The sequence below is a fragment of the Microcaecilia unicolor genome, chromosome 4 (genome assembly GCF_901765095.1).
Source record: "Microcaecilia unicolor chromosome 4, aMicUni1.1, whole genome shotgun sequence".
In the NCBI taxonomy this organism is placed as follows: domain Eukaryota; kingdom Metazoa; phylum Chordata; class Amphibia; order Gymnophiona; family Siphonopidae; genus Microcaecilia; species Microcaecilia unicolor.
Genome location: NC_044034.1, coordinates 69,927,518 through 69,943,596, shown reverse-complemented (window position 1 = coordinate 69,943,596; position 16,079 = coordinate 69,927,518). Strand labels below are relative to the sequence as shown.

At 47.7% G+C, this 16,079-nt stretch overlaps 1 protein-coding gene across 1 annotated transcript in view; it reads left to right on the top strand.

The window, feature by feature from the left end:
* The window catches only part of ATP8A2 (ATPase phospholipid transporting 8A2), a 1,572,980-nt gene that overhangs the window by 539,395 nt on the left and 1,017,506 nt on the right, over nt 1-16,079 (top strand). Inside the window, exon 21 of the mRNA XM_030202396.1 lies at nt 14,466-14,605. Coding sequence (XP_030058256.1) covers nt 14,466-14,605 — 140 coding nt within the window. The remainder of the gene's footprint in view (nt 1-14,465; nt 14,606-16,079) is intronic.

The window sequence follows — 16,079 nt, the reverse complement described above, 5'->3', positions numbered from 1 at the left end:
TTCCTCCGAGAGTCTGTCTTTCGCGGCCTTTGTCCGGGAGATGTCTACGGTCATCCCCTTCCTGGTGGTTGTGGAGGATGAGGCCAGGGCTGAAATGTTTGAGCTCTTGGACTATCCTTCTCCACCTAAGGAAGCGTCCACAGTACCCATGCATCATGTCCTAAAAAAGACATTGCTGGTGAACTGGACCAAGCCATTAACTAATCCCCACATTCCCAAGAAGATCGAATCCCATTATCGGATCCATGGGGACCCAGAGCTGATGCGCACTCAGTTGCCTCATGACTCTGGTGTGGTGGATCTGGCCCTAAAGAAGGCTAAGAGTTCTAGAGAGCATGCTTCGGCGCCCCCAGACAAAGACTCCAGAACCTTAGACTCCTTTGGGAGGAAGGCCTATCATTCCTCTATGCTCGTGGCCAAGATTCAGTCCTACCAGCTCTACACGAGCATCCATATGCGGAACAATGTGCGACAGTTGGCAGGCTTGGTGGACAAGCTCCCTCCTGAGCAAGCCAAGCCGTTTCAGGAGGTGGTCAGGCAGCTGAAGGCGTGCAGAAAATTCCTGGACAGAGGGATATGATACCTTTGATGTTGCGTCCAGGGCCGCTGCTCAAGGTGTGGTGATGCGCAGACTCTCATGGCTGCGTGCCTCCGACCTGGAGAATAGAATCCAGCAGCGGATTGCGGACTCCCCTTGCCGAGCGGACAACATTTTTGGAGAGAAAGTTGAACAGGTGGTAGAACAGCTCCACCAGCGGGATAACGCTTTCGACAAATTCTCCCGCCGGCAGCCTTCAGCATCTACCTCCTCAGTTAGACGTTTTTATGGGGGAAGTAGGCCTGTTCCCTACTCTTCTGGTAAGCGTAGGTACAATCCTCCCTCTCGCCAGCCTGCGGCCCAGGCTAAGCCCCAGCGCGCTCGCTCTCGTCAGCAGCGTGCGCCTCAGCAAGGCCCCACGGCTCCCCAGCAAAAGCAGGGGACGAGCTTTTGACTAGCTCCAGCAGAGCATAGCCGACATCAACGTATCCGTGCCGGGCGATCTACCGGTCGGGGGGAGGTTGAAAGGTTTTCACCAAAGGTGGCCTCTTATAACCTCCGACTGTTGGGTTCTTCAAATAGTCCGGCAAGGATACACCCTCAATTTGGCTTCGAAGCCTCCAAATTACCATCAGGAGCTCAGTCCTACAGCTTCCAGCACAAGCAGGTACTTGCAGAGGAACTCTCCGCCCTTCTCAGCGCCAATGCGGTTGAGCCCGTGCCATCCGGGCAAGAAGGGCTGGGATTCTATTCCAGGTACTTCCTTGTGGAAAAGAAAACAGGGGGGATGCCCTGAACAAATATCTGGTCAAGGAAAAGTTCAGGATGCTTTCCCTGGGCACCCTTCTTCCCATGATTTAGGAAAACGATTGGCTATGCTCTCTGGACTTAAAGGACGCTTACACGCACATCCTGATACTGCCAGCTCACAGGCAGTATCTGCGATTTCAGCTGGGCACACGTCACTTTCAGTACTGTGTGCTACCCTTTGGGCTCGCCTCTGCGCCCAGGGTGCTCACGAAGTGCCTGGCTGTGGTAGCAGCAGCGCTTTGCAGGCTGGGAGTGCACATGTTCCCTTATCTCGATGATTGGCTGGTGAAGAACACATCCAAGGCAGGAGCTCAGCAGTCCATGCAGATGACTATTCGACTCCTGGAGCTACTGGGGTTTGTGATAAATTATCCAAAGTCCCATCTTCTCCCAGTACAGAGACTCAAATTCATAGGAGCTCTGCTGGATTCTCGGACGGCTCGTGCCGATCTTCCGGAGACAAGGGCCAACCACCTGCTGTCCCTCGTCTCCCGGGTACGAGCGTCCCAGCAGATCACAGCTCGGCAGATGTTGAGATTGCTTGGCCACATGGCCTCCACAGTTCATGTGACTCCCATGGCTCGTCTTCACATGCGATCTGCTCAATGGACCCTAGCTTCCCAGTGGTTTCAGGCTGCTGGGGATCTAGAAGACGTGATCCACCTGTCCACAAGTTTTCTCAAATCCCTGTATTGGTGGACGATTTGGTCCAATTTGACTCTGGGACGTCCTTTCCAAATTCCTCAGCCACAAAAAGTGCTGACTACGGATGCGTCTCTCCTGGGGTGGGGAGCTCATGTCGATGGGCTTCACACCCAAGGAAGCTGGTCCCTCCAGGAACGCGATCTGCAGATCAATCTCCTGGAGTTACGAGCGGTCTGGAACGCTCTGAAGGCTTTCAGAGATTCGCTGTCCCACCAAATTGTCCAAATTCAGATAGACAACCAGGTTGCCATGTATTACATCAACAAGCAGGGGGGCACCGGATCTCGCCCCCTGTGTCAGGAAGCCATCAGCATGTGGCTGTGGGCTCGCAGTCACGGCATGTTGCTCCAAGCCACATACCTGGCAGTCGTAAACAACAGTCTGGCCGACAGGTTGAGCAGGATTATTCAACCTCACGAGTGGTCGCTCAACTCCAGAGTGGTGCGCCGGATCTTCCAGGTGTGAGGCACCCCCTTGGTAGATCTCTTTGCATCTCGAGCCAACCACAAGGTCCCTCAGTTCTGTTCCAGGCTTCAGGCCCACGGCAGACTGGCATCGGATGCCTTCCTCCTGGATTGGGGGGAAGGCCTGCTGTATGCTTATCCTCCCATACCTCTGGTGGGGAAGACTTTGTTGAAACTCAAGCAAGACCGAGGCACCATGATTCTGATCGCTCCTTTTTGGCCGCGTCAGATCTGGTCCTTCTCCTTCTGGAGTTATCCTCCGAAGAACCGTGGAGATTGGAGTGTTTTCCGACCCTCATCACACAGGACGAAGGGGCGCTTCTGCATCCCAACCTCCAGTCACTGGCTCTCACGGCCTGGATGTTGAGAGCATAGACTTTGCCTCTTTGGGTCTGTTGGAGGGTGTCTCCCGCATCTTGCTTGCTTCCAGAAAAGAGTCCACTAAGAGGAGTTACTTCTTTTCATGGAGGAGGTTTGCCGTCTGGTGTGACAGCAAGGCCTTAGATCCTCGCTCCTGTCCTACACAGACCCTGCTTGAATACCTTCTGCACTTGTCTGAGTCTGGTCTCAAGACCAACTCTGTAAGGGTTCACCTTAGCGCAATCAGTGCATACCATTACCGTGTGGAAGGTAAGCCGATCTCAGGACAGCCTTTAGTTGTTCGCTTTATGAGAGGTTTGCTTTTGTCAAAGCCCCCCGTCAAACCTCCTACAGTGTCATGGGATCTCAACGTCGTTCTCACCCAGCTGATGAAACCTCCTTTTGAGCCACTGAACTCCTGCCATATGAAGTACTTGACCTGGAAGGTCATTTTCTTGGTGGCAGTTACTTCGGCTCGTAGATTTAGTGAGCTTCAGGCCCTGGTAGCCCAGGCCCCTTACACTAGATTTTATCATAATAGAGTAGTCCTCCGCACTCACCCTAAGTTCTTGCCGAAGGTAGTGTCGGAGTTCCATCTGAACCAGTCAATTGTCTTGCCAACATTCTTTCCCCGTCCTCATTCCTGCCCTGCTGAACCTCAGCTGCACACATTGGACTGCAAAAGAGCATTGGCCTTCTATCTGGAGCGGACACAGCCCAACAGACAGTCCGCCCAATTATTTGTTTCTTTTGATGCCAACAGGAAGGGAGTGGCTGTGGGGAAACACACCATTTCAAATTGGCTAGCAGATTGCATTTCCTTCACTTACGCCCAGGCTTGGCTGGCTCTTGAGGGTCATGTCACGGCTCATAGTGTTAGAGCCATATCAGCGTCAGTGGCCCACTTGAAGTCAGCCACTATTGAAGAGATTTGCAAGGCTGCGATGTGGTCATCTGTCCACACATTCACATCTCATTACTGCCTGCAGCAGGATACCCGACGCGACAGTCGGTTCAGGCAGTCAGTGCTTCAGAATCTGTTCGGGGTTTAGAATCCAACTCCACCCCCCTAGGCCCATGTTTTTTCTGTTCCAGGTTACACTCTCAGTTAGTTGGATAAGTTGTTAGGTCAATCTCAGTTATGTCCTCGCCGTTGCGAGACCCAATTGACCTTGTTTGTTGTTTTGAGTAAGCCTGGGGGCTAGGGATACCCCATCAGTGAGAACAAGCAGCCTGCTTGTCCTCGGAGAAAGCGAATGCTACATACCTGTAGAAGGTATTCTCCGAGGACAGCAGGCTGATTGTTCTCACAAACCCGCCCGCCTCCCCTTTGGAGTTGTGTCTTCCCTTCTCTTTGTCTTGCTACATACGGGACTGACGAACACGAGCCGGTTCGGGCGGGAAGACGGCCGCGCATGCGCGGTGCGCATGGGCGCGCGAGGACTAGCAAAGGCCTTTGCTAGTGAAGTTTCCGATTGGAGGGGGCTGCCGTGGACGTCACCCATCAGTGAGAACAATCAGCCTGCTGTCCTCGGAGAATACGTTCTACAGGTATGTAGCATTCGCTGTCCTCCGCACCCATTCTAAGTTCTTTCTTCCTCAATGTACCACCTGTTCCTCTGATCCCATTCCCACCCACCTTCTTAATGCCATCTCTCCTGCTCTTATTCCTTTTATCTGTCACATTCTCAACCTCTCACTTTCCACTGCGACTGTCCCTGCTGCCTTTAAACATGCTGTGGTCACACCTCTCCTTAAGAAGCCTTCACTCGACCCTATTTGTCCCTCTAATTACCGACCCATCTCCCTCCTTCCCTTTCTCTCCAAATTACTTGAGCAGCACGCTGTTCACCACCGCTGCCTTGATTTTCTGTCCTCACATGCTATTCTTTACCCACTACAATCTGGTTTTCGCCCTCTCCACTCAACCGAAACTGCGCTTACTAAAGTCTCCAATGACCTATTACTGGCTAAATTGAGAGGTCTCTATTTCATCCTCATTCTTCTTGATCTTTCCGCTGCTTTTGACACTGTCGATCACAGCATACTCCTCGATACCCTGTCCTCACTTGGATTCCAGGGCTCTGTCCTTTCCTGGTTCTCTTTCTACCTCTCCCTCCGCACCTTCAGTGTTCACTCTGGTGGATCCTCTTCTACTTCTATCCCTCTGCCTGTCGGCGTACCTCAGGGTTCTGTTCTTGGTCCCCTCCTCTTTTCTATCTACACTTCTTCCCTTGGTTCATTAATCTCATCCCATGGCTTTTCCTACCATCTCTATGCTGATGACTCCCAAATCTACCTTTCTACCCCTGATATCTCACCTTGCATCCAAACCAAAGTTTCAGCGTGCTTGTCTGACATTGCTGTCTGGATGTCTCAATGCCACCTGAAATTAAACATGACCAAAACCGAGCTTCTCATTTTTCCCCCCAAACCCACCTCCCCACTCCCCCCGTTTTCTATTTCTGTTGATGGCTCTCTCCTTCTCCCTGTCTCCTCAGCTCGAAACCTTGGGGTCGTCTTTGACTCTTCTCTCTCCTTCTCTGATCATATCCAGCAGATCGCCAAGACCTGTCGTTTCTTTCTTTACAACATCCGTAAAATCCGCCCCTTTCTTTCCGAGCACTCTACCAAAACCCTCATCCACACCCTTGTCACCTCTCGTTTAGACTACTGCAATCTGCTTCTTGCTGGCCTCCCACTTAGTCACCTCTCCCCTCTCCAATCGGTTCAAAACTCTGCTGCCCGTCTCATCTTCCGCCAGGGTCGCTTTACTCATACTACCCCTCTCCTGAAGTCGCTTCACTGGCTCCCTATCCGTTTTCGTATCCTGTTCAAACTTCTTCTACTAACCTATAAATGTACTCACTCTGCTGCTCCCCAGTATCTCTCCACACTCGTCCTTCCCTACACCCCTTCCCGTGCACTCCGCTTCATGGATAAATCCTTCTTATCTGTTCCCTTCTCCACTACTGCCAACTCCAGACTTCGCGCCTTCTGTCTCGCTGCACCCTACGCCTGGAATAAACTTCCTGAGCCCCTATGTCTTGCCCCATCCTTGGCCACCTTTAAACCTAGACTGAAAGCCCACCTCTTTAACATTGCTTTTGACTTGTAACCACTTGTAACCACTCGCCTCCACCTACCCTCCTCTCCTCCTTCCTGTACACATTAATTGATTTGATTTGCTTACTTTATTTTTTGTCTATTAGATTGTAAGCTCTTTGAGCAGGGACTGTCTTTCTTCTATGTTTGTGCAGCGCTGCGTACGCCTTGTAGCACTATATAAATGCTAAATAGTAGTAGTAGTAGTAGTTCTTGCCGAAGGTGGTGTCGGAGTTCCATCTGAACCAGTCAATTGTCTTGCCAACATTTTTCCCCGTCCAGATACCCACCACAAGTTGCACACCTTGAACCGTAAGAGAGCATTGACCTTTTACATGGAGCGGACAAAGCCCTATCAACAGTCCGCCCAACTGTTTGTTTCTTTTAATCCCAACAGGATGGGAGTTGCCATCGGAAAACGCACCATCTCCAATTGGCTAGCAGATTGCATTTCCTTCACTATTGCGCAAGCTCGGCTGACTCTAGAGGGTCATGTCACGGCTCACAATGTCAGAGCCATGGCTGCGTCAGACTCTCACTAGAAGTTAGCTTCCATTGAAGAGATTTGCAAGGCTGCAACGTGTTCATCAGTCCACACATTCACATCTCACTACTGCCTTCAGCAGGATACCCGATGTGACAGTCGGTTTGGGCAGTCGGTGCTGCAGAATCTGTTCGGGGTTTAGAATCCAACTCCACCCTCCTAGGCCCATTTATGTTCTGTTCCAGGCTACACTCTCACTTAGTTGTGTTTCTTGTCAGGTCAATCTCAGTTATGTCCTCGCCGTTGCGAGGCCCAATTGACCAATGTTATTTGTTTTGAGTGAGCCTGGGGGCTAGGGATACCCTGCATGTAAGAATATTAGAGCCTGCTTGTCCTCGGAGAAAATGAAGATACATACCTGTAGCAGGTATTCTCTGAGGACAGCAGGCTCAATATTCTTACAACCCTCCCTCCTCCCCATTGGAATTGTTTTGCTTTTTATTTAACTAGTTAGGTCACGCTCGCGTCGCATGTGGGAAGCCACTCACGCATGTGTGGTGCACTCGGGCCTGCGCGACGGAGCATTCTTCAAACTTCTAGGTTTTTCTATAAAGTTCCGGTCTCCTGGGGCCGTTGCAGAGGACGACCCAAATGTAAGAATATTGAGCCTGCTGTCCTCGAAGAATACCTGCTATTCCCATTTGGTCTCCACACCACAAGTTTCTGTGCTTTGAGGTTCTCAGGGAACATTTCCAGTTTAAGGCCCTCCCATTCAGCCTATCAATGGTGCCTCGTACCTTCTCCAAGGTCATTGTGGTGGTGGTTGCATTTCTATGCAAACAGGGCATATAGGTTCATCCTTATCTGGATGACTGACTTATCAGGGCAGCGTTGGTGTAGGAGAGCACACAGGCTATGTCTCAAGTCATCACGCTTCTGCAGTCTTTGGGATGGATCATCAATATTCCCAAAAGCCAACTGGTTCCCACTCAGGTGTTGGAGTATTTGGGAGTGCATTTCGACATGAATCGTAGTAGAGTTTTCTTGCCAGATCACCGATGTGCCTCTCAAATCCAGGTTCTTCTTCGCAACCCTTGTCCTTGAGTATGGGATTATGTTCAGATGCTGGGTTCCATGGTGGTGACGTTGGATGTTCATGAGTAAGGGCACATATGTGCCCATTGCAGCAGTCTCTCCTGAGCCACTGATTGCTAGTATTGCAACGTTATCATCTACGGCTATGTTAGACACCTGCAACACGACAGAGCATGGCCTGGTGGCTGCAGGAGTCAAGACTGCGTTGCAGAATGCCTCTGGTAATGCCATGCTGGATGGTGGTTGTCACAGATGCGAGCCTCTCGGAGTGGATGGCTCACTGTCTCAGTCAGATATCCCAGGGTGTTTGGACTCTTCAGGAGTCGCAGTGGTTGATCAATCGCTTGGAACTGTGGATGGTTTGGCTAGCCCTTCTAGCCTTTCAACCCCTGTTGTTGGGCAAACCAGCTCGAGTTTTATCTGATAACGTGACGACTGTGGCTTACATCAACTGGCAAAGGGCACTAGCATTTCGCAGCTGGCACACGAGTCTCAGTTTCTAATTCAGTGGGCGGAAGCTCACCTGCAGCAGCTTTCCACTGCGTATATTGCAGGGGCGCTGAATGTTCAAGCGGACTATCTCAACAGGCATGCCCTGGACCAGGGCGAAGGGGAGCTGGCTCCTTTGGCATTTCAGCTAATTTCATCCAAATGGGGAATGCCAGTCATGGATCTCATGATGACCTGTCTCAATGCCAAAGCCCTGTGGCTCTTCAGAGATGGAGAGAGTTTGGGTCAGAGGCCATAGATGACCCGTGGCCTCAGGGGCTCCTTCTCTATGTGTTTCCTCCCTGGCCCATGATCGGCATGGTGCTCCACTGAATCTGTCACCCGGGATGGGTGATCTTGGTGGCTCCGGAATAGCCCCGTTGTCCCTGGTACTCAGACCTGTTTCACTTGCAGATAGCCAACCCACTTCCACGAAGGTTGGCGTTCAATTCGTTATGGGTACAGGTGGTGGGTCTGGTTTGTTACAGAGGCCGTTCTCCATTCTACTTTGGCGTCTCACCCAGATGTGGTCCGTTTTCTAAATGGAGTACACCATCTTAAACCGCCGGTGCGCACTCTTTGCTGGAGTGGAATCTAAATTTGGTGTTGAGGGCACTTCAGAAGGTGCCCTTCAAACCATTTAAGAATTCTACTTTGAAGGACAATACCTTGAAAGCTGTGTTCCTCGTTGCCATCGTTTCAGCACGTTGAGTGTCCGATTTTCAGGCGTTGTCATATTGTGAGCCGTTTCTTTGGTTTTCCCTTGAAAGGGTTATGGTCCATACTGTGCCTTCTTTTTTGCCTAAGGTGGTGACACCTTTTCATCTCAATCAGGCGTTGTTCTTGCTTGTCATTTGGAGAGAGGCATACCCGAGGGATTTTTCTTCTTTGCGCCTTTTAGGTGTGCATTGAGTTCTTCTGCATTACTTGGAGGCCACTATTGACTTTCACAGATCAGATCACTTGTTTTGCTTTTTGCGGGTTCCCGGAAGGGAGACACAGCGTCCAAAGCCACCATTGCCTGTTAGGTTAAGGAGCTATTGCATCAGCTTAATTGGTGGAGGGTAAATCGGTTCCTCTGCACTTTTGGGCGAACTCTACTAGGGCACTTATGTCTTCCTGGGTGGAAGCCCGGCTTCTTCTGTGCTCGAGATTTTCAGGGTGGCAACGTGGTCAACACTTCACACTTTTTCAAAGCATTACCGTCTGGATGTGATGCAGTGTTCCTATGTGGCCTTTTGGGCAGTAGTGCTTTCTGCGGGGGCCTTTGGTTCCCACCCTACTGGTTTTCAGCTAAATTTTATGAGCAGCCCACTTCTTTTGCTGTGGAGTGCTGCGGGAGTTTTATTCTGTTGTTTGAGAGTTATTGTTGGAAGTTTGTGTTGTTTGCTGTTGATTTACAGGTATTTTTAATCCACTTGGTCTAAGTTACTGTAGGGGAGGAGAAAGTTCTTGCACTGTGTCTTTTGGTGTTTTCTTCTGCATTGCTATTCGAATACTGGCTGAGCTAGGAGTATGACATCCCATATACCACTTCAGTTCAGTGTTCTCTATCTCCACCTGTTGGTAGATGGACACAACTCACAAGTCTCTGGATTCGTATATGGGAAAGAATATTAAGACGATAGTAAAAAAGGCCTGTTTCTGTGAGAAATGAAACGGGCGCTAGAAAGGTTTTCCTCAGAGTGTATGTTTGAGAAAGAGTGTGTGCGAGAGATGGAGTGTGTGTGTGTCACAGAGAGAATGAGAGAGAGAGAAAGAGTGTGTCAATGTTTGTGTGTGAGAGAGAGTGTGTGTGATGAAACAGGTGGTAGCAAGTGTGTGTGTTTGTGAGAGAGAGAGAGTGTGAGTACGTGGGAATGAGTGTGTGCTAGGGTGCCCCGTCCCCCAAGGTGGCCCCCTTCCCTCCCTCTTCTCTGCCTGCCAGATGCAAGTGTGTGTTTGTGACAGACAGAGAGAGTTAGTGTGTGCGAGTGTGTTTGTGAGAGACAGTGTGTTTATGAGAGAGAGAGTGGGTGTGTGTGGGGGGGAATGAGAGTGCGTGCCAGTGCCTGCGTGCCTGGCAGCCTGCCTGCCAAGGAGCTTCCATTCCTCTGCCTGTCTCTCCACCTCCTACTCCTCCTGCACCATTCCCTGCCTGCTAGCATTGATGTTTCCCTGCATGCCTGCCTACCTGGCTGCCAAGGGGCCTCCCCTCCTCTGCCTCTCTGCCCACCTCGTAGTGCTTGCCTGGCTGCCAAGGGGCCTCCCCCCCTCTGCCTCTCTCCCCACCTCGTAGTGGTCCTGCACCCCTCCGTGGCACTTGATCGCCGTTATTCGCGACTCCTCCCTCGGCCTGCTAGCACGGAGCACGTTTACCTCCTGGTCATCCAGCGTTCCGTTGGTTTGTTTTGTGGAGGGTGGGAGCTTGGGGATCGTGGCAGTGTCAACAAGTGTATGTACAGTAGGGCCAGGAGGGCGCAGGACGACAGCATCGGTGATCAGCTGTTTTGCGGAGGGCGGAGGACGGCAGCATCGGGAGCAGCGGGAGTCGAGTAGGAGGGCGGGGGTCCATTGGGCATTTCGTGGTGGACGGTGGGTGAGGGTGAGGGGGTCGAGCAGTGACTCGGGAGAGGGGAGGGAGAGAGCAGTCGGCGGCGGGTGGAGAGGGGAAGGTGCGTCCTTGAGGGGGGGGAGAGAGGAGCTGGCGTGTTTCCTTAGTGCTCCCTTCCCGTACTGTTTCTTTGTTTGATCATTGCTCCACCGTCGACGTAGTGGTTGGTCCGTGGACGTCATCACGTTGGACGCGAGGGCGTGACTGACAGAGATGGACAGATGCTCAGTGGAGAGGCTTCACCACCACGAACGCCACGAACCCTTCACGGAAGTCGATGGAGCTGGAGTGGCTTCATTTGAACGTTGGGCTCACGAATTATGTCCGGAAGGGGCGTGGCTGAGGGCGGGTGTATGAGTGAGAGTGAGAGTGAGTGGTGCTGACAGGCTACAACACTACAGGGCTTCACTGTTTCCCTGCCACACTTGAGCTTCAGAACTGGAGGTGAGCTTGAGCTTTATTATATTAGATAAATTTTCCTTTTCCAATATCATACTCGATAAATACAGGTTTTTAATAGGCCTAAAGCTCCCCTGATCAGCCACATTTCCATTTTTCTAGAGAGGTACCACCACTGATTGCTTTAAACCTTCAAGACTTGCTCTTCCATCAAAGAAGCATCAATGATAGATTTAAGGACTGGAATGAATTTAGCACTGAAAAATTGTTAACTCAGGAGGGCAAGGATCTTAACACCCCACAGGGCTTTCCCAAACATTATACTGAGGCAGTGGGCAAAAGAAATTGATTAATTCTGAGAAATCATATTAAGTGTTAATTCTGCTTAGAAATCTGGTGTTTAAAAGTTTGGTTTAGTTCTGCAAGTGATGGAGGAATGTCATCTGGTTTAGATTACGTTTGCCAAGCTAAAGGTTAGAAAGGTCAGAGACAGGAATTTCTTTCACCCCTTGTGATTGATGGATTGCTAAGGCAAACACATATGTATCCTATTATGAACAAGGTATATTGCAGGCAATTTAAAAGGATTAGGCTGAAATGCTGTTTAGTTAGATTCTAAATAATTCTAGATATAAATGAGTTAGATTTTAGAAGTTCTTAATATGTAGATATGGCTTATAAGGAATACTGATTCTGCTTATTTTAGAATATGTTTTTCTGTGTAATTAATATGTAGAATATCCTTTCAATCCAGTGTTACATATTTGCCTGACTCTTTAAAGTGAGCCTTTGTCTGCTGTTTAAGAGGTCAAGCATCTGGTTTGACTTAGCCACAGTCCTAGCTAGTTCTGTGAATGGAGCTGATGGGTGAAAAGGGTCAAGAAAAGTCTTGATTAATTATAGGTAAATGTAGGAATGGTCCTGAAAGAAATAACAAATCACGTATGTGCGCCATTAAGTAAGACTGGCCCTTGACCCCTTAATGAATGCCAGAACCCAGTTAGTATGAAGTTGACTAGGAATATGAGAATGTCCCTTAGTCCCTAAATGAATTCAGTTTAAGCTATAGCTGAGAAATTAATCATAATAAAATGCCAAGAGAGGGGAGCCAAAATGTCTGGTGTGAGGGGCCCCAGGTCATGGGTCAGTTTGAGAAATATCAAACCTATGTAACTGATATTTTTAAAGTATTGATTGGCTGAGGCAAGGTAACCAATCTACTCTTTACCATCTGGAAAGTAAGGGGGGCTAGGAGGGGGCTTAGGACTGTATTTAAGTGGGAGTAGAAGCAGCTTACGTCAGAAGAAACAGACAGAAGAGGGAGAGACAGCAGAAGAAGAGAAGCAGCTGAGACAGAAGCCATAACATCCAGAGAGCTGAGAGAGAGAGAAGAGAGCTAGAACTGATGTCCTGCTTTGTTTGCTGGCAAATAAAGAAGATTTCTCCCTCACTCTGGTGTGTGCTGTTTGACTCCTGAAGTACCACAGATTCTGCTAACAATAGGGGTAATTCATGCATCAATTCCTGCAACAATACAATAAATACTGTAGCACTGTTTTCTGCACAAGAAGAAGAAATATATCTTTTTGGTTTATGTGATACCTGAAAAAATAATCCCACAGTACTAACATCTTGAGGGAGTATTTGTTAGGATGTTGTAGGAATATTAAATTACAGAACATGCTGAAGTTTCTTTTTTTTTTCCCCTTCATTTTATGGGTAGCTCAATGTTTCCTAACACCTTTAAAATAAGTCTTTTTAGATTACTTTTGTTATGTGTCTAATCACCTAAGGCCTCCTCTTTGGCAGGTTTATTTCTGTTTGTGGTTGTGGTTTCCTAATTTGATCAGTTTATTCAACACATTAAATCAGCAAATTTCAGTGGCCTTCTTTAATTGGCATACCAAGGTGCTTGTTAAAAATCCATTCAGACAATTTGCTTCATGTTATGGGTATGGATGATGGGAAAAATGATTTAGTGCAATGCTGGTTTGTGGTGCAGTTCCACTATCCACATTTATGATATTAGTAAGCCTACATGTTGCATTATATCATTTGTAAAGTAAAACGACAGCAAATATTAATTTCTAATTTTTTATTCCAGTGCTACTAGTGGGAGTTTCAAACTTTTAATTATTATTTATTATTATTTATTTCATTTGTACCCCACATTATCCCACCTTTTTGCAGGCTCAATGTGGCTTACAGGGTGTTAATATGAAAAGTTCATTACATAATCTTAGATACAGTCGGTAATAATCTGGAGGTAGAAGAGGAATAAATTAGAAGGTGTTAGGTGTTAGGTAAGGTCGTGTGAGGGGTGTTTTAAAGCATTTGGGTGGTGTAAGGAGTGATTTGTTTCATTAACGATTATTTTTGTAGGCCTTGTTGAAGAGATGTTTCTTCATAGATTTGCGAAAGCTGGTTAGGTTGTCCGTGGTTTTCAGGGCCATGGGTAGTGCGTTCCATATCTGTGTGCTTTTGTACGCAAAGGTAGTAGCGTATGCCTGTTTAACTGTTTAATCCTTGCAACAGTTTCATAGCTTTGTACTTTAGTCACTAATTTACACTGCTAAATTGAAACAGAGCTATTTAGGTTTTCATGACTCTCCTGGGTTGGTCTGGTCCAATAAGTGAAGACCAAAGTGAGCAGTGAATCTATACTTTGCACAGCAGCACAACATAATACCCCTGAGGCAGTGGCTTAGCCAAGGGTGGGCCCAGGCCCACCCACTTTGGGCTCAGGACCACCCAGTAGCAGCACACCTATGATGTGGCTGGCAGGGATCCCCAAGCCCCATCAGCCGAAAACTCCCAACTACTCTCCCTCCTGCATACCTTGTAAATAGCATATCTTCGCCTGCAGTGAGCAGCGACTGGTACATACTGTTCGCACTGGCCCCACAGCCTTCCCTCTGATGTATTCCCGCCTATGCGACAACAGGAAATTGCATCAGAGGGAAGGCTGTACGGTTAACATAAGCAGTGTGTATTAGTTACTGCTCGCTGCCGGTGAAAATCTGCTATTTAAAAGGCATGTGGGGGAGGGAGGATGTTTGTGAGACCATATGGCATGCAGGCGAGAGGGGGCAGACCAGATCACTTGTGGGACAAGATGGTGTTCTGCCCACCCATCTTGGGCCCAGGCCCACCCAAAATTGGGTGTCTGGCTACGCCTCTGCCTTGTGGTATTATATATATCACATTGAGTTCTAGTGAGCTGTTACACAGTACCTTGCCTTTTATGTGCAGCTTGGAATTACAAATTGGGATCTCTCTCAAAGTGTTGTGGCACAATTATACTTTTAAATGAGAGACTGTATATAATGTGGGATAGATTTTTTTTCATCTATACACAACATACATAAAACTGCTCTTTAGATATGACTTCAAATTTAAATTTTTTGTTGTTTTTGTTTTCAGGCTTACGAACTTTGTGCCTTGCATATACAAACCTTTCAGAAAGTGTTTATCAGGAATGGTTGAAAACATATAATGAAGCCAGCAGAGTTCTGAAGGACAGAGCTGAAAAGCTAGAGGAATGCTATGAGATGATTGAAAAGGTACATTAATGCTATAACAGTACTAATGTTAAATCTGCAATTTCAGGAACTTCTGGCCCACAGGTGGCCTGTGGCTTAGTTGCATCCTCTCATTACCAGCTGCTTGCATTGGGCATTTTTCTTTGCTCCAGCTGCATCTCTGGCTTTTGCCCTAATATTGTCGCACTGGCACCACATTAGAGGGGCAGTTTAACCTTGAACTCATCGTACCAGTAAACAATGTGCTTTTCTTGGGTGAGGATGAGCCTCAATGTCTGCCTAAGCAATAGGTATACAAGCATGAAAATGTATAACACTTAAATATATGAATATGCAGTGAAGCAAAGCACATTAAGTTGCATGTAATAACATTGTTTTGAAATGTGGTTAAGTGATTTATAAAGGTATCAGTGAATGTTCATGAAAGTCATATGTCTTTGTCTCTGCAAGTCAAAGGTTTGCAGTATCAATGATTTGCAGGTTCATGGAAGAAAAGTCACTTTGCAGTAACACATGGTTGCAAATGAATATTGAACCATAGCCTTGGAGGTGGTGCTAGACCTGGTGTTTGATGTTCTTGACCTGGTAGCTGTGGCTGTTTATGGTTGCAGCACAGTCCATATAAAGATATGCAACACATGCAAAAATGATGAAATAAACAATGCTGTAATCCTGGTTAAATGTGACATAAAACACACTATTCTGAGTGTATAGGGAAGTCCATGCTACAGAAAACTGCTAATACACATGCTTATAAGTCTACTGAGGAAACGTATACTACTACTACTACATCAAATAAACACTGTAACAAACAAAAACAATAACAAATTTATAACATCTATCATAAATTGGTATAGGTGAAATAAAATAACAACAAATGCATAAGCATTGCAAGTGAAGCTATAATCAATACCACATAAATGTAGGAAAAACATATTCATGATAAAAAAAAACCCTACAGAATTTATTTGCACTAGAATAACAGTGAAGCTCATTTTAATATAGAGGGGGATAATTGAATGGGCCCATCTCTAAGGACGACCTGTAAAGGGGCGGGGCAACCCATATTATCGAAACGAGATGGACATCCATCTTTTGTTTCGATAATACGGTTGGGGACGCCCAAATCATGAAATTTAGGTCGACCTTAGAGATGGTCGTCCCCGGTTTTCAGCGATAATGGAAAGCGAGGATGCCCATCTCAGAAACAACCAAATCCAAGCCATTTGGTCATGGGAGGAGCCAGCATTCGTAGTGCACTGGACCCACTAACTGAATAGAAAAAGCCCTTCCCTTACTGATCTTGAAAGGAACGGGCATGCATGAAGGAAATTGCATGCAAATGAGCTGCTCGCTGTTAGCTCATTTGCACACGATTTCCTTCCTAAGGAGGAGAAGCGACTGCAGTTGAGGACATCCTTCCCTGTGATGGCAGTTGAGGACATCCAAAATGTGGATGTTTCTGTGTGAAGGATGTCCATGCGTTTTTGTTTTG